The sequence below is a fragment of the Notamacropus eugenii genome, chromosome 5, assembly GCF_028372415.1.
Source record: "Notamacropus eugenii isolate mMacEug1 chromosome 5, mMacEug1.pri_v2, whole genome shotgun sequence".
Taxonomy (NCBI): Eukaryota; Metazoa; Chordata; class Mammalia; order Diprotodontia; family Macropodidae; genus Notamacropus; species Notamacropus eugenii.
In genome coordinates this window covers 233,431,075-233,455,023 of record NC_092876.1, presented here as the reverse complement: position 1 = coordinate 233,455,023, position 23,949 = coordinate 233,431,075, and the positions used below count along the sequence as shown (strand labels likewise).

Genomic DNA, 23,949 nt, shown 5'->3' with positions numbered 1-23,949 from the left:
CTTGTACAAAGCAGAACTGGTGCATTAATGTGTCAATGCATATGCAGAATGTTTGAACCTTTACTATTTTTGGAGTAAAAGTGAAGATTTATGATATCATACCTGGTTCCACTCCTTAGTCTACACCAACACAAGAAGGTGTTAGGTGGGAGGGGCAATCCTTAGGAATGGAGTGTGACTATTAAGACACATGAGGTATTCAGAATATTAAGCTGGGCCTGTGAACCAGCAGCAGACTTCACATCACAATCTTTGAGTTATCATGAGTGACTATTTTTATATAAAAATAATAAACCAGAACAGTTTGCTTATGTACCTTTATGAGAGAAAGCGTGCTATAGTTAAATAAGTAAAAAGCTCTGTGTAGAACTTAAAGGAAGAAAGATGTGTGGAGACTCTGTGTGACAATAAAAGGCAAAATGATATGAAGAAATGACACAAAAAAAGCAGTAGACACTCATGCCTGTCTTTTGGTACTGGCAGCTCCTTGTAAGGTACAGGTCTAGGGAGCTACAGGAATCATGACTGACTCAGACTCAGGAGTTCCATCGGAGGCTCTCTAGTCCAAACTGGACTTAAAGAAGAAGCCTCAACACCATTCTTCACAAGTGCTTGTTGAATGGGAGAATTCTTCTTTGGCCTACTCAGCTAGGAGACAGGAATCTTGTCGCACTGCCTATAGAGGAGGCAATTCCATACTGGAAAAATGAGAGTTAAATATTTGTGCAGTGACCTCAGGCAGGTGGGGTCTTTACCTCAGAAGCAGAAGCCTGAAATATTCTTGAAGGTAAGATCACTTCCTACTTAAAGTAATGGACCAATCAGATATTTCCAACCTTAAAACTGATGCTGTTGAGGACAGGGAAAACTGGAGGTCTCAAATTAATGACCAATAAAAAGACAGTGAAGACATATGAAGCCACTGAATTTTGGAAGTCAACCAACTCATCTGAGAAGCTGAATTTAAAGGAGGAGATGGCCTTGGAAAACATTAATTTCTATGATACTTAAGGCCAAAACTGGACATATTACTGTAACTCAAGATTCCTAAATTAATTTCTGAATTCAATTAAAAGAAAGAGTCAGTAAAGGGCAATGGTGTTCCCTGGAATGTTTCATCTCTAGTGCTTATTTTTTGAGGAAGAACAAAAGGCAGAACTGAGTACAGCTAGGTGGCAGGAGTGCAGGGCCTGGCATCAGGAAGACCTGAGGTATTTACTTGTTCTGTGACCTCAGCAAGTCACTTAACCTATGCATGCCTCAGTTTCTTCAATTGTAAAATGAGGATAATAGCACTTACCTCCCAAGGTTCTTGTGAGGATCAAATGAGCACAGGTACTTATAGAGTACCTGTCATATGGTAGGCCCTTAATAATTCTTTCCTCATCCCTCCTTCTTTCCTTCCTCTCTCATCCTTCCATAAAAGAACAGCACTCTTGGAGAGAACTAAGTTCAGAGCTCAGCTCTAATGGTTACTATGTGTGTAACCTGGCTAAATTACTTAACTGTACTTTTCCTCACTTTTTTCTTCTGTAAATCAGTACTTGGAACCACCTATCTCAAAGGATTGTTGTAAAAAAAAGCAATTTTTACATTGTGAACTATTAGGTTCTTGAAGAAAGGAAGACAAAAGTGAATTTAGAACCAATCTTTGCTTATTTTAGCCATTTAGGATAGATAACTCTCTAAAATACCTTAGAATTCTCTGCCCTTCTGAACCAAAGATACTGAAAACAATCCAATCTTTTCTTGATGCTTCACAATCCTCATTTAATAACCATTATTGTCCTAGGTTTTAAATATGATGGGGATTGTATAAACTTTGGTGATTTTTCTATTTTGTCCTTAAATGACAGTTGGTACTTATTATTATTATTTTAAGTGCCCCCAAAATCCATATCCTTTTTAGTTTGAGGATTCTGCTATGGGTTAGTAGATAAAAAAAAATTTGTTCAGAATTTTATGTGAAACAAAAGCGAAGAGGTTCTGATAAAGAGCAAAGGTCTTTTCTACACAGCAAAGCAGAGGGCTTGAGTGCGAGGTTTTGAGACCTCTTTTAGGGTGCACATAAGTCTTTCTTACAGCAATATTCTTAAGTGTGAAGGTCACCAGAAACTGGATGTCTGGGTAAGTGTGGTACCAATGGATTTGCTCAGGATATTAAGAAAAAAATGCAAACTATACAAGATATAACATATCACTGTTTTATCTTAATCTAATCTGATTTAACAAATGAATATTACCAAACAATTTGAGAGTTTAACTTCTCAATATGGCTTATATTAGAGCACCACCTTGTGTCAAAACATTGAGAAAATGACCAGAAAACATTTTAGGTACCTTGGTTGTCCAAAGTTTCACTGTCCAGTCAAATGACGAAGTGACAAAAAGATGCGAGAAGTCTACAGCTCCAACTGCTGTATGGCAATGAATACCAGTTATTGGTCCTTGGTGTCCTTCAAACATCTCACTGATTCCAGCTTTGCTGTTTTAGAAAACAAAAGCCATCAAGTTTGTCTCTTTGCAGCTAGATTCTCTATAAACAGACAATATACACATATTTAAATGTCAATGTCAAAATTTTTCTAAACTTACTGTGGTCATGATATATTGAAATAATTCTAGGAAAAGGGGAACATTACTGACATTGGACATTATCCTGTCCAGATTTAACAACCCTTCTAAAGCCATAAGTAAAATCTGGAATCACAAACATTAAAGTACTGACAACATACCCCCAGCAGTCCCAGTGTTTGAATTGATGGAATAGTGAAAGGCAAAGAAATGCTACACAGAAGAGATATAATTTTGGCTACTTTTAAACCTAAGAGCTCTGAAGTAAGGGTGATCTGTGTCTGAAATGAAACCTAGATACTCAATTTTATTAAGGAAGAAATTGATAAGGTAGAGCTAGACAATTTCAAAATAGATGGAACAGCAGGAGAAATACTAGTCAATTGAAAATGTGTGCGTGATGTTACTGTACAATTATGAGGAAGACTAGGATAAAGTTCAAATTCAAATGAACACTAACTGAAATGCAACTGGCAATTTTGACCTTTCTAGGTACATCTGAAGGGTCAGTTGTAGGCATGACAACTATAGCATTTATATTTAGGAAATGCTGAATAGTAAAACAAAACCCTTAATCTACATTAACAGAGAGGAGAAAATAATTTATCATTTTCCTTTAGACATGAAAGCTTACATTTTATAAGTTGGAAAATAATGCAGTTTTTCCACACAGAGTAAGTCGGTCCATGCAAATTTCTACTTAAAAAGGGGGGTGTAGTTAGTTCACAACAATAATTCAAAAATTTCTAATTACCTGCCATGGCGACATGCTGTGTATACAGAGCCTTCTTCACTTCCAACAACAAAGTTGTTGACATCTCCAACAGGGAAGGACATAGAAGTGACAGCTACAGCTTTGGACTGCTTATGAACCAACTCCATGCTATCCTATAGAAAAAAATATGCAGAACTATTCAGACAACCAATAACTGTTACTTAAAAAAAGATTTTTCTGATCTTCATTGCTCTTTCAAAACCCTTCTGTTCTCATTTTAATCCTACCCTTGGCTAAAGTACTTTTGCAGATCCCTGCAAAGTGAGGTCACTGAAACTGAATATCATGAATTTGTATGAAAAATATGACCTATGCAGTTATTTTTAATTGTACCTTTTCATACAGCTATAAATAACTAGTCATACAGTTTTAGGCTGTCACAAGTGAACTCTACCTGTGGATGGGAAAGCATGTCCAAACTCCATGAGCAAATTTTTCCATCAGTGGAGATGCTAATCAAATTGTGAGCATTTTGAGTTCCAACTACATTCACACAATACACAGGGTGCTAAAAAGGACACAAAGCAAAAAGAGCTTAAATGGGTTATTTGAAAACAAAATCGCAATCTTTCTAAGGTTCAATTATAGGTATTCTCCTTTAGACTAAACTATCCTAATATATTTCTAAAGCATCTTTAACATGAACAGCTTTGCTGTTTTTAAAATCACTACACTTAAGAAAGAGTACTGTCTTAGAAGAAAAAAAGGGCTTCTAGTAAAAATGGATTTTCCACAGTACAGAACCAAATATGGCTGCTGAATGCTGATGAATCCATACATGAAAAAATGTTTATTCTAGAAGACTCTGATAAACACTACTAGGTACCTAACGACTAAGAAGTGAAGACTCTTACAGAAGATATTTTATTTCCCTACCGTATGTGCAGCTGCTGAAAGTGGGGTTCTCTGGACCGGGGTTCTCTTATTGCTTCGATTATCCCACAATACAATTTGGCCTGAATACGTACCACCAACAACCAGATTTGGGTGAAATTTTGCAAATGTAGCAGACATTACAGCAGACTGCAAACAGAAAAGGTGAGAATTTTATATTTAAGACTTAAAAGTGGGAAAAATATCTAATAGTTTACAGAAATACACTAATCCCTTCCACTACAATTAACATTTTCTTTGTTTGGTTTTTGGTTAAAATATTTCTAATTAAGTCAATTTAATGGCTCACTTCATTACAATAGTTCATATTTTTATTTGGTATGGAAAACTTTTTGCTTTTCTCTTTAGGATTTTCTTTGCAAAGAGAATGCTATAGAGAAAAAGGAATTAAACGAAGTAATTTCTGAAGTAAAAAATATTTCACATCATTATAGTATCAAATTGTAAGATAATTAGCCCCACACTCTGTCTTGACAGTAATCTGACAGGATCAGATTATATGCTAGTTTTGATTCCGTTAAGTGATTTTTCAGAATTATGACATTATAAAAAGTCTTTCTCTTATTGCAAACAGAAAAAGTTTGCAAATTTTACCTTTCTACTAAATTCATTTTTAAAATCTGCATCTGTTTCCTACTCTGAACATATGTTTCTACTTAAAACTATCTAGTTCCAGCTCCTTAGGCCATGTATAAGTAACTCAGTGGGCCAATAGTCTAATTGTATATTCAGTAAAAACGTTCATGAGAAACTTCCCATGGTAAAGGCATTTTATAAAAGCTTTCCTTTCATATAATCAATTAGAATAAAGGAAAAAAACAACATTAAAGGATAGTGTAGGTGTGAGTAAACAAACAATATGAAAAATGTCACAAATGTTACAAAGGGAAGACTATTTTGAACTAATTCTTAATTTGCAGTCAACATCTGTTTGCAAATACATATGGGTTTAGTAAATGCCAACCCAATGAAATCATCATGTTGACAAGAAAAAAAGAAAAAGGGCATTTGTAAATTCATCAATGGAAGTTCAACATGGGGGAAGACAGTTTCTCACATCCTACCTGGCAGTGAAACACATACTCTGGGGTAGTTTTTTTGTATTTCATATTCCACACAAGGGCCACCCCATCAGGCTCATGAGGAGCATCTTCATTGTTGTTATAGGAGGCCACGAGCAATTCTGGGTACTGGTCACAAGAAATCAGACAGAAAAGAAATATACATCAATGAAATGATTTTATGTTCTGACTACTTTAATTTTCACTACCAAATTAATGTGAAACTAAAAATGTCTGTTCCCTCTCCTCAGAAAGTACCACTTTTATGCTCAAACACAGCATGCCACGACATTTATGCTTATAAGAAAAGTTTAAATTTTGTTTTTATGTTAAAACTGCATTTTATTCATATACATTATGCTGTCTTATGTTTTATTAAAATCAGTAAAACTGGGATTCAGCTAACTTTTACCCTGGATTATTCCCCCAAAGGATTATAATTTTCAGTCCCTTCTTCCAAAATACAGAAAATGAGATGTTTGTTTACTCTAGAACTTTGCATGAAAATATTTTAATAAACTTATATTAATAAATGAGCAATGGTCCTTTCTGCCCTCCAATGATAACAGCCTAATTTGTACAAAATGAAATATGATTTAATTATTAAATATTATTTTTGTTTTATTTTACCTGAGATGACCAATCCAGACAACTAACAACACGATGCTTTGACCAACGTTCATCAAAAAACTGCCTATTTAAGGACAGTTTAGCACCTGCTTGAATTTCTCTGGAATTAAAAAACAAAAAAACTCAAAAACATAAAGGATAAGACCTTAGAGTAGACTTTTTTTTATCTATAATAATTCAACTCTCATCATACCACAGGTCTTAGCAACTAAATATTACCCTTCTTTATCTTCCAAATCTCTCCCACTGTAGTCAAAGAAGATGTTAATCTGCTCAGAAAGAGCTCTTTCTACAATTCTTGTGGAATGATCAAAGAAACTTAGAAACTCTTCAGAGTGCAGGATCTGTTGTTTTTCCTCTTCAGTGAGCTCATGAGGGGGGACTGGAAAACAAATATTTCTTTCTTGCAGATTTATTTATATCTAATAAATCACTTATAAACCAACTCCATTAAATACCTGTTTTTTTTAAACAGACTCACATAATATCTTTTGTCGTACAATAATATTGTTCTCTTATGTAAATATATGAACAAAAGTAAATCCCAATGAAATATATTCAATTTAAAAAGTGAAATTAAGACATTTAAAAAATCATTCGTACCTTCTTCTTCATCATCTTTCTTTAAAGTTTTCTCTTCTTCAGGTTCAATGGGTGGTTTGGGGGTTACAACATCATCATCTTCTTCTTCATCTGCAAAAAAAAAACATCGTGAATAACATATTTCTACTAGAATGACAAAAAAATCCTAAAGCCCTGTACAAGGCAATGCTTCACAATTTATCATATTAATACAAAAATAAATCATTTTAAAGATGAAGAAAGGTACAAACAAAATGTAACAATTTCTAAAATTTTGTCTTTAAAAAAATAACAAAATTTTGATTTCTAATTCCACCTGTAAAAGCAAAACATGTTAATCAGATCTTATTTTGGATAAATTTTCATATATGAATGAGCATACAGTATGTTGACAGTCATACTAACTTCTGTAGCTGTGTAAAAAGAAATAAGCAATTGTAAAGGATTCCCAATATAAAGTTCTGAAATCTTAGAGGCACTTATCATTCAACACAGGGCAACGTAAAACTACTGTACAGTTTTATGTAACATGCTTATTATACCTTAATGTGCAGAATACAGAAAATCAAATGTCTGAAATAACCTTACAGAGTTATTTGCTTATTTGTGACCTAAAATTCCTCAATAACTAAAAGATCTTCATATAGAATAACAATTGCCTAGATTAAGCTTTTGAGTTGCTATTCTAATAGGCAGATTTTGTTAAAGCTTATAGTAATGTGACCACATTCTATTTTCTATTATTATTATTATTACTAATATAATTTCCATCACAATCATCATCTTATTTGGGAATAAGTGTTTTAAAAGAAAATGTTTTCTCTTGATTTCAATAAATAATATGCAACAATGATGCAGCCTAATGACAAGTAAGGCTTATATGACTTTTGTACTCCATATGTCCTCTCAAATTCTGAAAACAAGAAAATTACATCAATTACTTATTTTAAAATGTTATGGAATATACAGTGCCTATTTTGTCTTCCTCTGCATCCTAGAATGGATCTGTGGGAAGAACACATTCATTTTTATTGGTTAAACAGATTTCTCATTTGTCTTTAAGGGAATGGCAGCAGGAGTCTGCAGCATGCTTCATCTCAAGTAATGAGACGATTCAACAAGGGAACTCTACTTGTTAGTCAGAGTCATCTCCCTGACCCATGTTCAAAGTTATCTAACACACATATACACACAACATACACAAAGAGTGGTCAAGGGATGGGAACCAGCTGCCAAGCCATGGTCCCAGCAGCCAGGCCAGCTGACTAGATAGCAGCAACCAGATGGTACTGCTGGGATTGTGTCTTTCTGCTATGAGGTGGCAATGGGATGGCATAACATTTTTCTGCCTGACTGCTTCCAATCATGTCTTTCCCCAATGGCAAGCCTGTGCAATTACCAACACTCCAGGAGGTCTACAGACAAGCCTTTACCCTGCAAACAAAATACAGCTTGTAGGCCATACCAGCTGCCAAACCACACACATAGTGTTAGGTTTAGAGAGCTCTGAAAATCTTTCTAACTCTATAGTATAGGCAATAAAAATATAACAGTATCTGTAGGAAAGAAAGCTTTAAATGACACTGCATAATGCACACAATGATACAACCTCCAACTTAATCAAAATGATAATGACGTATGCCAATCCTACATTACTTGAAATTGAGCGATTTTTACGTTCTGACAAGTTTACAGAACTAGGATAAATGGCATGAATGATTTCAATATATGCTCCTACTTTTGAACCAAATGGTGAAGGTTAAAATTTTTCCTTTCAAGGGCCTCAATCAGCCACAAAGGAAAACAGTAATCACTGTCTTTTCAGCCAGCCCAACCGCATTTGTCAGCCCTTTCTCCGTCAATGCAGCCAGAGCAATCAACCTGCCAAACATTCAGAATGGAAAAACAATCTGAAAATACAGGGTATAATGCACCTGCCAGTGAAAATGGCCATTTCAAGAAAAGCTAGTGATCTCAGTGACCCTGCTGAGGAGGCGGTGGTGCAAAGGGGAAAGAACGCGTAAAAGAATTCTTAGTGATCTCCACTCTCTTGCACATTGACACTTCCTTACAAAGCATGCCAATTACAGCTTTTGTGCTACTTAAAAAATGAAAGCTTTTTTGGGCAAAATAATCACACAGAGAAACAGAAAGACACTACTCCTTTTTAGATGAATTCTCATGTACAACGGACTATTAATCTGAAAACAGTATAACCGGTTGCAGCTCTACACTGTACTGTTCAAATATAAAGCTGATATCTAGTCTTTACAGGTAAAAGTAATAAAAATTATCTAATTCCATTTAATGTAAAAGATGACATTAGACTAGCAAAGCAAATATTTTAAAATTAAAAATCCAATATGTGGAAATACAGATTTTTAACTGTTTCACATTAATTATTAAATGCTACTCTAATCAATTCTGCATTTAATCTGAATTCAAAGTTAAGTTCTAAATTCAAAAGGTAAGGGTTTTTGCCATCCTGAACCGGTCACTCCTTAACATTATGAATTATACACACTGGCCTCCCATCCTCATCTCTTTCTCCTCCCCCAACTTTATTGCATTACACTGCTTCTAAGTACCATTTTCAAAGACAGATGTCAAATTCATGTCATAATGCATGTGGCCAGCACTTTAGTGCTAAGTGACCTCATAATCTACATATTTTAGAGAAAAGATCTTGTAGAAGATCTCTCTCTCTCTCTTAACATTTAAAATGTAAATGGAATATATTATGCAGTGATCTGTATCCCTCCATATATGACACTCTCAATACCAAATATCCATACATATTATTGTTTGCATCTGATGATAGTACAGCAGCTATTTAAACATGTTCACTTTATTTAAGTTTTAGAATGACTATGTTTTAGAATGATCTCCAGTTTAAAAAACTGCTGATTTAAAGCTACTATCAACCCTAAAGTTTAGGTCTCAGAAATATTAATCTATAAAAATTGAGAAAAATGGGAAAAAGTTATTTATTTTCATAAGCAAAAGAAAAGCCAAGAACTTAATAGTTATAAAACAGATTGAGCAACATAAGCATCCACATAAAGATTAAATTTACTGAAGTATCCAATCTCACTAATTTAATAACTCTTCAAAAAGAATCTCAACATAAAGCTATTGAAAATAATATATTTCCTTTATTATATCCTAATGTTCTGGACATAAAGTATTTATTACTTTTTCAATTAATATATATTATTAAATTCATTCTATACTAGTCCTTGCTGTATTAGTACATATTTAAAACTTGAAAAAAACTACACAGGAGTAGAAAGACTGAAAAATGGTACTGCCATGTCACATCAATTTATTGATGAATATTCATTACGATATGCTAAGTGGTTAACTCCATGCTTTTTCTGACAGGGGATCTAAGGTTATAAACTGAGCAGTAAAGAGTGCACAAAAGTAGCAGTTACTTTTAAAATGACAAATCTCTTGTCAATGAATGCTAAAACTAGGTTTAATGAACCACTGAATTTTTACTTTGAGTTAACATCAAAATTGTGATGTATTTTGGTGAGATGGAAAGAAAAGCTGTGCTGGAAATTAAGCTCTATCTAGCAATAACACTATAGAGTGAAGTTCCAGTTGTCTGAGTAATCTGTTGCTCCAGAGTAGGTTAATCAAAGTTAAATCATCTGTGAAATGGGTGGCTTTTGTTAAGCTGAAGGTTTCTTCAGATCAAGTTTTCCCATCTGTATTTCACTGTACATTCAAGGCATTGTCTAATAATATCCTAAAGCTATATATACATATCCTGCCATAAAATTATTTCAAAATACCTTTGTGATACACACTAAAATTAAATATTATTTAATAATAAAATATACCATTAAAATGAAAATTCTCTTTAAAAAATCCCACAAACTATCTTGATTATGAATATCCATTTCTAATCAAATATCAAATTGATTCATTCATTAAACATTCTAATTCTATGATTTACTGAATATCTTCTCTGTCATAATAATGCTAGTCTCCAGTTAAGCTGAATAATTTTGCATATGTGTACTCTGCTCTATATGAATGTATCATGTTCTCTAGCTTTGTTGGGCACATGTATCCTTCTTCAAGCTAATGTAAAACAACCTAATGACATAAAAAAGATTAAATACAATTATTTACATTACAAAAAGAATTTACTACAGCATTTCCTTAACTAGAACATTTCTACAGTACCTTTAAAATGCAATTCAATTTAGAAACTGAATTTATGTAACTTCTGTGAACACATCTAGTTCATAAAATGAGGCACATAAGTATTAGGGAAGGAGCAAATAGTTCCTTACCATAAGGATATTTATTCAGTTTTTAAATCGTTCTTTTTACCTTTGAAAAATAAAAAAAATAAGTTTTTAATAGAAATAGAGAATTGATTTTCCATTAGTATTTATGAAGATACCACTTCTTTTCTGTACCATTTTCATTTTGAGGAATGTTATTTTCCACTTGCCTGATAATTTCCTCTTTCCATACCTGATACTGTCAAAGCAAAAATGAATAACAGGATCCCTGTACCTTCTAACAATGAAATTAAGCTAGTATAACTTGAGACACACACAACAGAACCAATTTCATGCATTATCTATGATCTATTGACATATCCAGCCCTCTAAGTTCACATGGTCTTTTAAATGATTTTGTTCCTCCACAACAAAAAAACAATCAATGGCTGACTTTTTCACTAAGAAACTGCCTGTTATTTATGTTCTGATGGCAGAGCTACTTTTCTAACAATGCCTTTAATGATTCTACTTCTTTTACTTAGTTACAACAGCTTATGAATTTGATCCCTATCCCTCTCCCCATAAAAATTCATATTTTTTTTTTACTTTGGCTGCTAACCATTTATACCCAACCAGTGATATTGTAAAATCTTTGTATCTTCTCAAATAATTGATTTTCTCATAACCAAATTTCCCATCTATTCACATTAAGGCTTTATACTTAAGTATATATTTTAAATATATAAGCATAATACTCAATGATACCATGTTTCATTATATTCTTTGCAAATCCTTTAAGAAATGAAACATTTTGATTTACTGTTATTAATATGCACTTGAATAACAATAAAAGTTATGAGACAATATATCACATAGAAATGAGAACCAAGAAATACAGATCGTCTGGCAAGCAAAGCCTATGATATAAAGGAAAGCACTTTGGATCTGTAATCCAAAGTCCTTGATTTGAATTTCAAGGCTTCCACTTGGGCACTTGGTGACCTTGGGCAAATCAGAGGACCTGAGTTTCAATTATTTTAAGTTAAAAAAAAGAACCATACCTACTAAAATTACTGCCCAAGGTTGTTGTGAGCATCAAATGGGAATTTATTACTAAGTGCATTGTAAACATAAAACATCACATAAATGTGAGTTATAATTCCCATTGCCATAGCCTTGCCCTTACAGAGGGATTAAAGAACAAGAGCTGCATATAGCCTAATTCCCAAAGTTAAAAAATGTATTTGAGGAAAAAGAAAATCAAACTTCCAGATCAATTAGAACAAATATCAATATTCAATCTCAAACCAAAACCCAAATCAATTTTGTGATAAATGCTGTCAAATTGGTAGAGAAGAAATCCAATTAAAAAACGCAATTTTCAAAAATGGTCACAACAACTTTTACAAAAGTAAAAGAAACCCAGTTTAAGTAACCTAACTTTTCCAGTAGCGTATCCACTGGCAACCACTGCTAGAAGGTGGAGAGTACACAGCTCCATGTTCCTACAATGAAGCTCTTTACCTGCAGTGAGTGAAATTGACTGAGATCACATGATCCTAGTCAATTTCACTCACAGCAGGTGTTTTAAGTGAAGCACCTCAGTGCAGAAACAGCACTACCAACTTACAGAGTAAACTTGGAAGAAAGAAAGATGACCAAAGAGGGAAAATAAGGAAAAGGGTCAGACAAAAGAAAATTACCTTTATTAAATCGGGGGGAAACACATCTACATAAAAAATTTTGAAAGGAAGATAGACAATGGGTTAAGGCTAACAACATTTGTGTGTCGATATTATTTTTGCACCGATTATCAAGGCTCCCCAAGTTTAGACCGACAACTTTAATTCACTGTCTCTTACACTCAAATGGAGATTTGGGCAATTTTGTTTCATGGTGAGTCTTGAAAATTTGTTATAGCTCTTAAATGGGAACCAACCAGGATAAGTTTGAGAACCACCGTATTAAAGCAATGGCTAAGCACCGTTATAGTTAAGTCTAAAGTGTTTCCATTATAAAAACCCTAATTTCAGGGTTTCTCTCTTCCCCTTTCCCCCCAAGCCCCACAAATTATGCCATGAAACTTAATGTAAGAGCCCTGGACATGGAAGTAATTTTCTTTCTACATCATTTGATAACACCCTTTATTTCCATAGTTTAAGAATAGCCCAAGGATCATTCTACTCCAATTATGCATCTCAACCCTGTCATAGAGGAAGGACCACCTCTGCTGAAAAGACGGTAATTTGGTGCACCACACATAGTAGGCACTCAGTAAGTACTTGTTGAGTGTTTGTGGCCCCTATGAAATTTGCAACATGATGTAATGAACTGAACACTGGATTTGAAGTCAGAAAACTTGGTTTCAAATCCCAGCTTCCTCATCTGTAAAACAAAGGGTTTGGAATAGATGATCTCTATGCTCCTTTCCAATTCTAAAACCCCAGGAACACATAAGCTTATTAATAAATGCACCCATCCCATGAAGAGCAATTGCAAAGTTGGTTGTGAAGAGGTAGAAACATCTATGAGAAAATGGTTTAAGTTCACCAATTTCACCTTTCATTAGTCAGGCCATGGTGACTTCTATTCTCTACTTTGTTTAAAAAAAAAAACACCACCATGTTTCTGGATTCAAACTGTTCACATAACTTGGTTCTCATAACTTGGAAATATCTATATGTAAAATTCACTTGCTTTATTTACTCTTCATTTCCTCCCTTAAATCTATACAATATTTTACAGTTACAAAACACTTTTATGTACATTATCTCAGGATCTTGACAACATCTTGATGATGTAAGGCAGGAGCAGTTACTATTCTCCTCAAACCAATAAGAAAAGTGAGAGTCAAAAATATTAATTTACTTGTCGAAAATGAATGCAAATTATAATGATGTATTAAAAGAGAACCTTATAAGCTCAGCTGAAATCAGGTTATAGTTGTTAAAAATATCTATATTATTAAAATGACTACAACCTTTTAAAAATAGCATTTTTTTCTTTTATTGCAGTCACTGAGAAATTCTAAATAAAGAACCCACTTCACTATAATAGTAACACACCATTAAAAAAATCATAGAACCTCAAAATTGGAAGGAACCTCAGAGATCATTTAGTATATGCCATACTACAATAGTAACACCCTTTACAACTTCCTTGAAAGTGTTATCTAGCCTCTACCAGAAGACCTCTAATAATGGAGTATTCATTACCCTAAGAGCTAACTCATTCCCTTTGTGGTTCTTAGGCAATTTTTCCATACATCAAGACATCATCCACAATTCTGCCCTCTGGGGCCAAGTAAAAACAAATCTAATCTCTCTTTTACAGTATGGCCCTTTAATTACTTAAAGACAATTATATTCTTTTCCCTACCAAGTCTTCTCTTCTCTAGATTAAACATCCCTCAGATGCTATAAGTAATCAGCATATAACATTGTTTGGAGCCCCCCTCACCCTCCTGGTCATCCTCCTATAGATGTACTCTAATATGTCCTTGTTCTTCCTAAAATATGGTACCCAGAACTGAACACAATAATGTAGATGTGCCTTAAAATTTCAGAGTATGATGAGACTGGGGCAGCTAGATGGCAGTGAATAGAGCTCTGGCCCTGGAGTCAGGAGGACCTGAATTCAAATCTGACTTCAGATACTTACTAGCTGTGTGACCTTGGGCAAATCACTTCACCCTGTTTGCCTCAGTTTCCTCAACTGAAAAATGAGCTAAAGAAGGAAATGGCAAACCAGTATATTTGCCAAGAAAACCTCAAATGGGGTCATGAAGAGTTGGACATGACTAAGCAACTAAACAACAACAGTAAGACTATCATATCCCTTATTCTGTGGCTGGCACATAAAGGGCACTTAAAAAATGGTGAACTCAATTTAATTCTAGATATTATGTTTAGCTAACATAGTCTAAGACTGCCTTAGATTTTTCTTGATGTCATGTCACAATGATGACATATATTAAATTTATAGGAAGCTATAACCCCTGAGACTTTTTAACATAAGAACTATTACTTAGTCATTTTCTTCCATCCTGTAGTAAAACAGCTGATTTTTTTTAAACTTCAGTATAGGACTTACTATGTCTCCTTCCATTTGTTGAATTTGGTTGCTGAGATTTTTCTGATCCTTATTTTGCCATCCAACGTGTTAGCTATCCCTCCCAGTTTCATGTCATCTAAAAATACCAAATTATCTGCCAAAAGAACTGATGACCAAGAGGTTCTATACATTATGGCATATATACTTACATGATTTATATCTATGTATTTTTCATATGTTCTTACAAAATTTTAAGATTCAAAGCAATTTAATCATGAGACAAAAATGAAAACATTTAGTCTATATAATAGTCTCATTCTAATAAAAGTATAATACTATGTTTCTTTCAAGGTCAGAGTAATTATTCAAGATTCCTTGCATTAACATTTGAAACAGCTGAAATTTAATTTCCCTTTCAATTACTCTCTAAGTAAGATTCCAGAGACATGGTATGGTATAACAGAAAGATCACTGGACTAATAGTCACAAGGCCAGGATTCTACAAGTTATATGAGTAATTAGTTGCATAAAATGTGGCAATTTAGTCACCCTTTCTGGGACTCAGTTTTCTCATTTGCAAAATGGAAGGATTTCACTTATTAAACAAATATTTACTAAACTGTTACTTAAGCAAGGTTTAGTTCTAGAGACTGGAGATATGTAGAACATACTCCCTATTCCCAAGGAGCTTCCAAACTAAAAGTTGGGAAAATATATGGAAATAATGTATACAAGGGACATAAGTAGAAGAGAATGATCCCCAGCAAAATGTTATAAATAATCTTAGGAGAAATTATTTTTTACTTGAGGGTTGGGCTACATGACCTTTAATGTTACTTCTAGATCTAAGACTGCAGAATCATTAAAATAAAACTCCTTATACACAGTCTTCTGAAAGCAATTCATTGGTATCACATCAATGATCCTCATAAGAACTAAATAGAATTATTTATATCTTACCAGCAGGGAAATTGATATATACAGAGGCTAACTGGATTTCCCAAATTACTGAGTGAAAAAGAACACAAATCTCTCAATTCACAATACAATAATTTATTCACTAGACCATGATGCCACTTGTGTAATTATTTAAGTCATTTGAATAGAATGGAAAAAAGGCTGGGTAGTCTGTGCAGTCTTATTATAGTAGCTACTTATTCAAATCTGCTAATCAAATTAAATGCTATAAAACACTCATATTTTCATGTCAAAAATACACTTTAAAATGTAACATCACATAAATTGGATTTAGTTAATATTAGTATATTATGAAAGTATACAAAAACAGCATTAGGGTACTTTTCATTTTGAAAATATCTGAAATGTTTAACAAATTGATTTTTATCATCATGTCATTAAAAACACCATCACTAAGTTTTAAATTAAATGATACTTGAAAAAGGGACCCTTGTTCCATTTTCTAAGTTATACATCTTGATAATGTGGCAGTAAAAAAGTATATTACTGATGTATGTTATCTTGTACCCAAATTAAAGCACTGGCATTTTTATAAACACTATAAACATTTCCTGGACAAATATGGAGAACATTAAATGTTGCAGGACTTAATTTTTAAATGAAATGGGCCATAGTCTTAATTAGTATCTGTGATTTAAAACATTTCCTTTCCCTAACCACAAAAAGGCTTTACTATGAAATTAAGTTCTTTAAGATTTTTATAAATTAAATCTACACTCTCTGTGTGACCTTACAAGTGACTGTTTCTAGGGGCATAACTTTTGTGCCTTTCTAGTTAACTGAAAAAGACAATTTTTGCAGATGTGAAAACCTGAACATATCAAAAAAAAGAAGGTCACTGGTTTGAGACTCTGCAACAGAGTAAAAGAGCAGATAACAACAATTGTGTTTGAGAGTAGTAACATTCTCTAATGGAAGTTAGAGATTATGATTCTCCATCCATTTTATTGGACACTGATCAGGACTGTTTCTCTGCATAACCTCTGTTATCTCCAAAGTGCAGAAAAGTGTTATTTCAGTACTTATCAACCTAGCCTACATTGCTCTCAATAAGATTTTTGTAATAGTAAAAGAAAATTTCTATGACTAATGAATAAAAATGTTTATGTACAAATCTAATCTATGCTAATCAAAGGTGGTTACATACAAGCTGGAGCACATAGCTAAAATGGCAGGTGGTGGGAGGTGGAGAGTGGGGGTTGTAATAGATGGCCTCTGAGATCCCTTCCAGTTCTAAATCAATGACCTTATGAATGGGTGAATCTATCATTCACCTTCATAGATAGACAATTATGGAGAATACCAAAATGTTATTAAAATACAGATGTAACAGAAAACAATAGTTTTATATTTTGAAAAACTGTACTCAAATAGGAATGACATTTCAACTAATTTACTGTTATTAGCCAAAAAAATGACAAAATGGAATACATAAATATTAAGATATTACACAAAATATGTAAAAATTACAAGGTAGACCAGTTTAAACTTTTATCACTTTCTCAATTTAAAAAAAATCACCATATTTCATAAACTTTCAAAATAAACCAATACAGAACTGAGAATCCATAAGAAATACAAAAATTGATATTTACCTTCTTTTGGTTGTGCCATAACTGGTGTCTGAGTCTCCTTTGTGTATGTGACAATTTCTCGGGGAGGAAAGTCAACTTGTGTAATTTTAGCCATCCCAAGTTTAATTGGTCCTCTTCTAAATAAAGTGAATACAAATTTTTTAAAACATATAAATGGCACACATTTACAATTTCAAACCACTGTAGTTTAAGAATTTAATAACATAAAATGTATTTTCACCCCACATTGCTAAAAACATATTCATAATTTAAATAAAAACAAAATTACTATGATCACAAATTTTAAATGAATTTAAACCAGTCTCATTTTAACAAAAAAAAAAAAATAACTAAATGAAACTGTAAGATAGTTCTGAATATTATAGAACTGCTGATTTTAAAATACACAAAATTATTTTTACTGAGTGAACAGAATAAAGTAAGATTAAAAAATACTTAAGAAATTAGTTTCCTGGTGGGGGAGTTGAATTAGACTTATTGGTTGAGGCATTTTCAAAAGAGTGTTTTGAAATAATCATATTTTATAAGTGAGGGAAAGAGGACAATTGAGATTCAATAATAAGATCAATTTCTATAGAGATTCAGAATGAAGCAAAAAACTTTAGGGGTTTTATTTAAAATACTATTTTTATGTCTTTCATTTTGCAGATAATTGGCAATCATGATTATTTCTAGATTGGGTTTTTAAATTTTAACCATTCTCATTATTCTTTTGCCTAATCTGTATTACTCTCAACTTCACATAAGGCCCAACTGAGGTACCATCATATTTATTAAATACATTATCTTTTGAATATCACACATAATAAAATTATACAGGTTCCCTAATAAAACAGTTTTTCATTTCTTAAGGCAAAAGGAAGACTAAAAAATAAACACTCATTGTCTCATTTTGGGGAGGGGTATGGAAAGACAGGGTGATGGAGAAAAGGATAACAAAACATCCATTTTAGGCATTTGAACGAACCTCTCTGAATGTCCTCAAAATTTAGAATTACAAGTGATTTCAAACTTGTGTTTTCTAAACTGGCATTTATTTAACAAATTCATGAATAAGCTTTCAGCAATAAGGCCTTAAGTAAACCTTCCCTTAAAATAAATTATATTCTATATTTATATTCTCTCACATATAGGATGGCAGAGTGGATAGAACACCAACCAGTCTTGGGGTCAGAAAGACCCTAGGTTCAAGTCTTGTCTCTCATACCTAGCGGCTGTATGACTCTGGGCAAGTCCCTTAAACTTTCAGCGCTCTAGGCAACTTTTTAAGACTGTCAGTTGCAGAGAAGGTACTAACTCTGCATTGGTAGAGGGAGTTTTCTTTACCAATAAAACCACAAGTTCAGCCTCTATTCCTATATATGCTGAAACTCCCAGGCGATAAGTAGCATCATCATAATATTCAAACAAGTGTCTTAACAAGGGGTTTTATATTAAAATTTCTTTTTAAATATTTTCCAGTATTCTGAAACCAAACAAAAATCCCTATATGATTTGATCTATGGAAATTATTAGCCAATTAAAAAACTATTTGCAACATATGTTTTGAGCATAGAAATTCAATATTTGTATGGGGCTTAATAAAACCTAAAATGTGTTCTCTACTTTAGGACTATTATTACCCTAAATAAAGGAATAGATGGTAAATGTGATGAAATTAAGTATTAAATGGGCAAATTTAGGAGAACTTTAAGTAATCTGGAATTGAAATGATCATACTGAAAAAAAATTTATGAACTTTAAATGTCAAACCATATGGGAAATTAATCATTTAAACTTCTGAAGGGGAAAAAGAAAATCAAAAGTTAATTCTAAATCAATTGCATTAGGGACAGATTACTGACCTGAATGCATTTGGCCCTTATTGCAACAAAATTATAGTATATTAAATATGTATATTCCCCCCTCCCTCCAGTACAGTAAAATCTCATTTATCTGGCAATCTCAATAATCTAGAACAACAAGTAGTGAAAATTCAGAAGCAAAGGTTTCTCAATACAGCAAAAACTGATGTTACAGAACTTAAGTCCTAAGGCCTGGGTTCTCAGAAGCCACTTGCTTTCATTTGACACCTGAGTTTCTTATAGAATTCTTAATCTCATTTCCCAGACCACAAACAGATTAGAAGTAGCAATACGAAACTGTGGAAGGGCTACTCGAAGAAGGCATACTGATGGTATCCAGAAATGACAACTAAACGGGGAAATGGAAAAACTAAAAAAATCAGACCAAAGTATTAAAAAAGAAGAGCATCTTGAGACTCTGGCAGAGGGACAAACAGCCTTAACACCTCAAAAACCACTGGGAACATTACCCAGTTAGAGCACAGTGCAATACTTAATGTTCAGGATAATCCTGAATTATTTGGAAAAGGTCAAATTATGTTCAACATATAGTCTGTACCTGATATTGGCTAGCTTTGTGGCTCTGGGAAAATTATTTAGAGGGTCATATTGCCTCATGCAATTCCCTCAAACTTGATTTATCTATTAAGTTACATGTATTAAAGCAAACTTTATTGTAGAAAGATGGGAAAATTTTAGAAATGTTTACTTCCAAAAGGATAAAAAAAAAAACCCTAAACTTTTGGTCTCTTAATTATATACAAAAATTCACTTATGTGCCAGATAAATGAGCTATCAACTCTAACACTTTTCAATCTGTACTGCTTTATATTTTATACATAAGAATAACTTCACAAGATATCAAATTAACTTATAAAAATGGAAGATAAATCTATTCAATACCCCAAATCAGAATCGGAATGAAGCTGAAGAACTGATGGATCAGTATCCCAATGCAGCGTCCTGATTGGTTGTAGGCCAACCATGCAGCATTAGTAAAAAAGGTCATAAGTTAGTGAAGCAAATAGTTTCTATGAAAGTGTAAGAAGCATTGTTTATTCATTGTTCAAGATTTAAAGTAACATCCTGGTTAGTAGAAACAAAAACAGTTAATACTCAAAGCTTCAGTTCATGCCGTAATGAAAACATGGTTAAAGTTCCATATAATTTAGAGCAGTTAAAAGATATGCCCAATATTTTTGGAAAGTACAAACTGCACAAGAGCAGATAAGAACAGCACAAAGCAAATAAGATTTGCCCAAATTGTAAGTTATTTGTAAAACACAGCAAGTTAAGGTACCAACTGTTGCATCCTTATCACACAAAATCAGTTAAAAAAAAATCTTAGCATAGTAACAATATTGCCCAGAGCATTAAATGTGTGCAGGAAATTGTCATATTGCTTAAGGAAATGAGTCAACACATAAGCCTTTTGGTAAGGAAACCAAAAAAGACTATTCCACTGGGATACTGAATGACTAGAATTTCCAAAATGTGACCCCGCTGTAATTTACAGGTTAAGCACTGCCTTGGGCTTCTTCTATATGTCATCTGTTTCTGAAAGCAACTAAACTTAATTCAGTCTTTAAAAATTACATTAGAATATTTAAAATATAATTAAAAACATTATACACACACACTGTTTATATTACTTTTCTAAAAAGCAAATTTAGCCTAAATTAATCTTGATTTGTTTTTTGGCTTTGCTGGAAGATAAACAAAAACAATTGTCTGAATTAGCTCAAACTAGTCTAGCCAGCTACTTCCAATTCTACTAGAGAACAAAAAGACATTTCTTCATACCAGCATTCTTATGATTATGAATGAAAGCTCAGTTATACATAGCAATATATGAAGACCACATTCCTTATACATACATTAAACATAAACACGTGCAATCCATTAATGCTCTAATTTTAGTAAAATATATTTCCGCACATTTAAAGAAAACACAAGAAGTTTCAAATGCACCAGTAAAGACACTATGTGATTGTGTCTACTGGATTTACCAATTTAATTGGCTTATAAAAGTACACAAACACTTAAATAACTGGAAATTCAGTGAAACCTTTTTTTTTTTAAATGCATATAGTAAGCGTTGGAAACTTTATGTAAGATAAAACTAAAGACAGACTACAAAAGTCTTCTCTATTTCTAAGAAGTTCTGCAAAGTATGAAGAGAGAGAGAGAGAAGAGACAACAGGGAAGATCTGCTTTGTACTAAGCAATGAAGGCAAAAAACTTGGGCTTTGTTAGACTAAAAGGGGATTTCAAGAGATGTCCTACAAGGAATGTTCTGTCTTCAGAATCTGTATGATAAAATGACTGCTATAAATGACATAAAATTGCATGTAGAGGGAGAAGTGATTTTAGTTTGAAATCAAATATGGTTTTAAATGGATCAAGGAGCTGACTTCAAAATGCACCCGGAAGTGAAAAGGCATTGTAAAGCAGAGAAGCAATGTGTTTTTTAAAACTAGTGTTTGATTATAGGAGTTTGCAGATAGAAAAAAACGGAGAAATGAAATTCATAGATAATTGAAAACTCTGATCACAGACAACTCTTCTACATTTTCTCCCAACAAACCTTTAACCACAGCTACTAATAATTAGTAAAACTGACTGCATTTCATCTGGCTGCTTCTCCCCTCCCCCCATCGTCTTCAAGGAAAAGATGGTCACTGAGGATTAAGAAAGCCAAAGGAAGAAAAGGAGAAGAGGAATGTGGGGAAGTGAAAAATCAGAACTTAAAAAAAAATCTGATTCCCAAGAAGTTCAGATTTAGGTTGAGAAACTACTTATTTATTAATAAGATACAATGTTCATTTCCATAGAGTTGCAAATTTCATTTCTCATAATCTTTTACATTTTTCCACTAGAAAAATGTTCTCAGCACTAAGAAATGGAGATTAAGACACTTTTATCTTTTCTTTTTTGACTAACTATACTCCCCACCTACTCCTCTATAACCTGGAGAGCCTATAAAACGTATCTCAGTATTTCTCTCCTTTCCCTTGCCCCTTATTAGTCCATTGTCCCTCCTAAAGTTTTTTTTTTCTCCCATTCAATTACAGAATCCTGGCAAACTTACTAGATCTTTTCACTTGCTGAACTTTTGGGGCTCATAATTTTCCTTTCAATATTTCTTCTTAACATTTCTATTCTTTTACTCTATTCTCACCTATCCAACTTTCTGGTTTTTAATGCTCATCACTCTGTCCTCTTCTATCAAAGAATGCCTTGTATACTGGCATTTGGAAACACCATTCATCTCCCAACCAATTCCCTCACTTCTCTCAAAGCTAAATTCCTTTGCTTATTTTAACCCTAAGACATTTCTGAAAATTAGGTAGCTATCTTTCCCTCCATTCTTTTGAGATTTTATGTTTCTAAATCTGACAATAATTTTAATAAAAAGATACTATAAAATAATAGGACCAGAAAGGACATCAACATACTCTACCACATATTTACATGTTTAAATTATAGGTGTTTAATCTATGTAGCAATCATGTCAAATATTTATTGGAATGGAAGGGAAAAGTTAATGTTCTATGACATGCTTGGTGCTAGTCATTTATTTTTCAAAGGAGTCATATTTCCAAGTAAATATTTATTTGTTTTACCCTAAATGTTTAAGGTTATTTCTATCTAAAAATAAACGCTAAGATGTCGCAGACTAATATCTATTATGGTTTATAGAATTCAGATTAATTTATATCTATCAAAATTAAGTGAGGTATTTCATAGGACTTATATCAGTTACAATTATGCCTGAAGAAAACATACATCAAAATTCAACTTTTCAAAAATTCTCGCTATTACAAAAATAATTAAGATGAGTAACAGTAAAATTATAGAGACAAATTTATGGGAGGGCAGGGAGTTTCAGGAATGAATTACAATCTGCATCGTCATAAAGAATGTTTACGTTGATGATATGACAGCTCTATTAGAGTATCCGAGTTAATAGTGAAGTAGAAAAAGTCATCATGAAGAAGCAATTCCAAAACCTGGTCTCCATGCCCTGCCTACTACTATAGTTTTTGAATTTTCTTTAAGATGTGTACAGAAAAAAAGTTGGGTTTCTCCCTCTTCCTTCTTGAGCAACTACAAAATAAATCTGGGAAAACTTGCTAGATAATACCACTTCTTTCTCCTTTTTTCTAGAAAGCAATAGTACATTTTTTTTCAAGTTGCTGTGTAATTCCATGTCTCACTTAAATTATTTGACACTTACAAACTGTATTTCACTGTAAACATAATGTAACATACTGTTCTTAGAGAATTTATATCTACATGTTAAAATGATAGGGTGAGCAATGAGCTTAAAAATAATGCAATCATTTTCTGTAAGAACATTAACACTAACAAATCATATATCTTACATACAGACAGTGCTTTAAGTTTTGCCAAGTGCCTTATATATAGTAAGTTCCATACTATAATTATTAGTCCCATTTTACAGATGAAATAACTGAGGCTTGAAGTACCTTAAGTGACTTGTCCATGTTAGTAATGTTAATGTTGACAACTGTTAATGCTAATAATAATATATAATATATAAACTATATATAATATATGTTGTTTTATATATGTTAATGATAATAATATCAAAATGAAGATATGAGAAGTTTTCCTGAGTGAATCATGCAATCTGTCCTCAATAACATGTATCTCAAGCTATTTTTGCAACACTTTAAGAAATCTTCTCTT

General features: G+C 32.9%; 1 protein-coding gene across 2 annotated transcripts in view; it reads right to left on the bottom strand.

Moving 5' to 3' along the window:
- Positions 1-23,949, bottom strand: part of DYNC1I2 (dynein cytoplasmic 1 intermediate chain 2) — a 64,194-nt gene that overhangs the window by 9,693 nt on the left and 30,552 nt on the right. The window contains exons 5-14 of one of the 2 annotated variants that reach the window (XM_072612307.1): positions 20,137-20,196; positions 17,390-17,505; positions 6,538-6,627; positions 6,154-6,316; positions 5,935-6,034; positions 5,308-5,433; positions 4,226-4,372; positions 3,744-3,857; positions 3,329-3,462; positions 2,341-2,485 (exon numbers count right to left, since the gene is read on the bottom strand). In XM_072612307.1, the coding sequence (XP_072468408.1) occupies positions 2,341-2,485; positions 3,329-3,462; positions 3,744-3,857; positions 4,226-4,372; positions 5,308-5,433; positions 5,935-6,034; positions 6,154-6,316; positions 6,538-6,627; positions 17,390-17,505; positions 20,137-20,196 (1,195 nt within the window). The remainder of the gene's footprint in view (positions 1-2,340; positions 2,486-3,328; positions 3,463-3,743; positions 3,858-4,225; positions 4,373-5,307; positions 5,434-5,934; positions 6,035-6,153; positions 6,317-6,537; positions 6,628-17,389; positions 17,506-20,136; positions 20,197-23,949) is intronic. The other variant, XM_072612309.1, reaches the window with a different exon arrangement.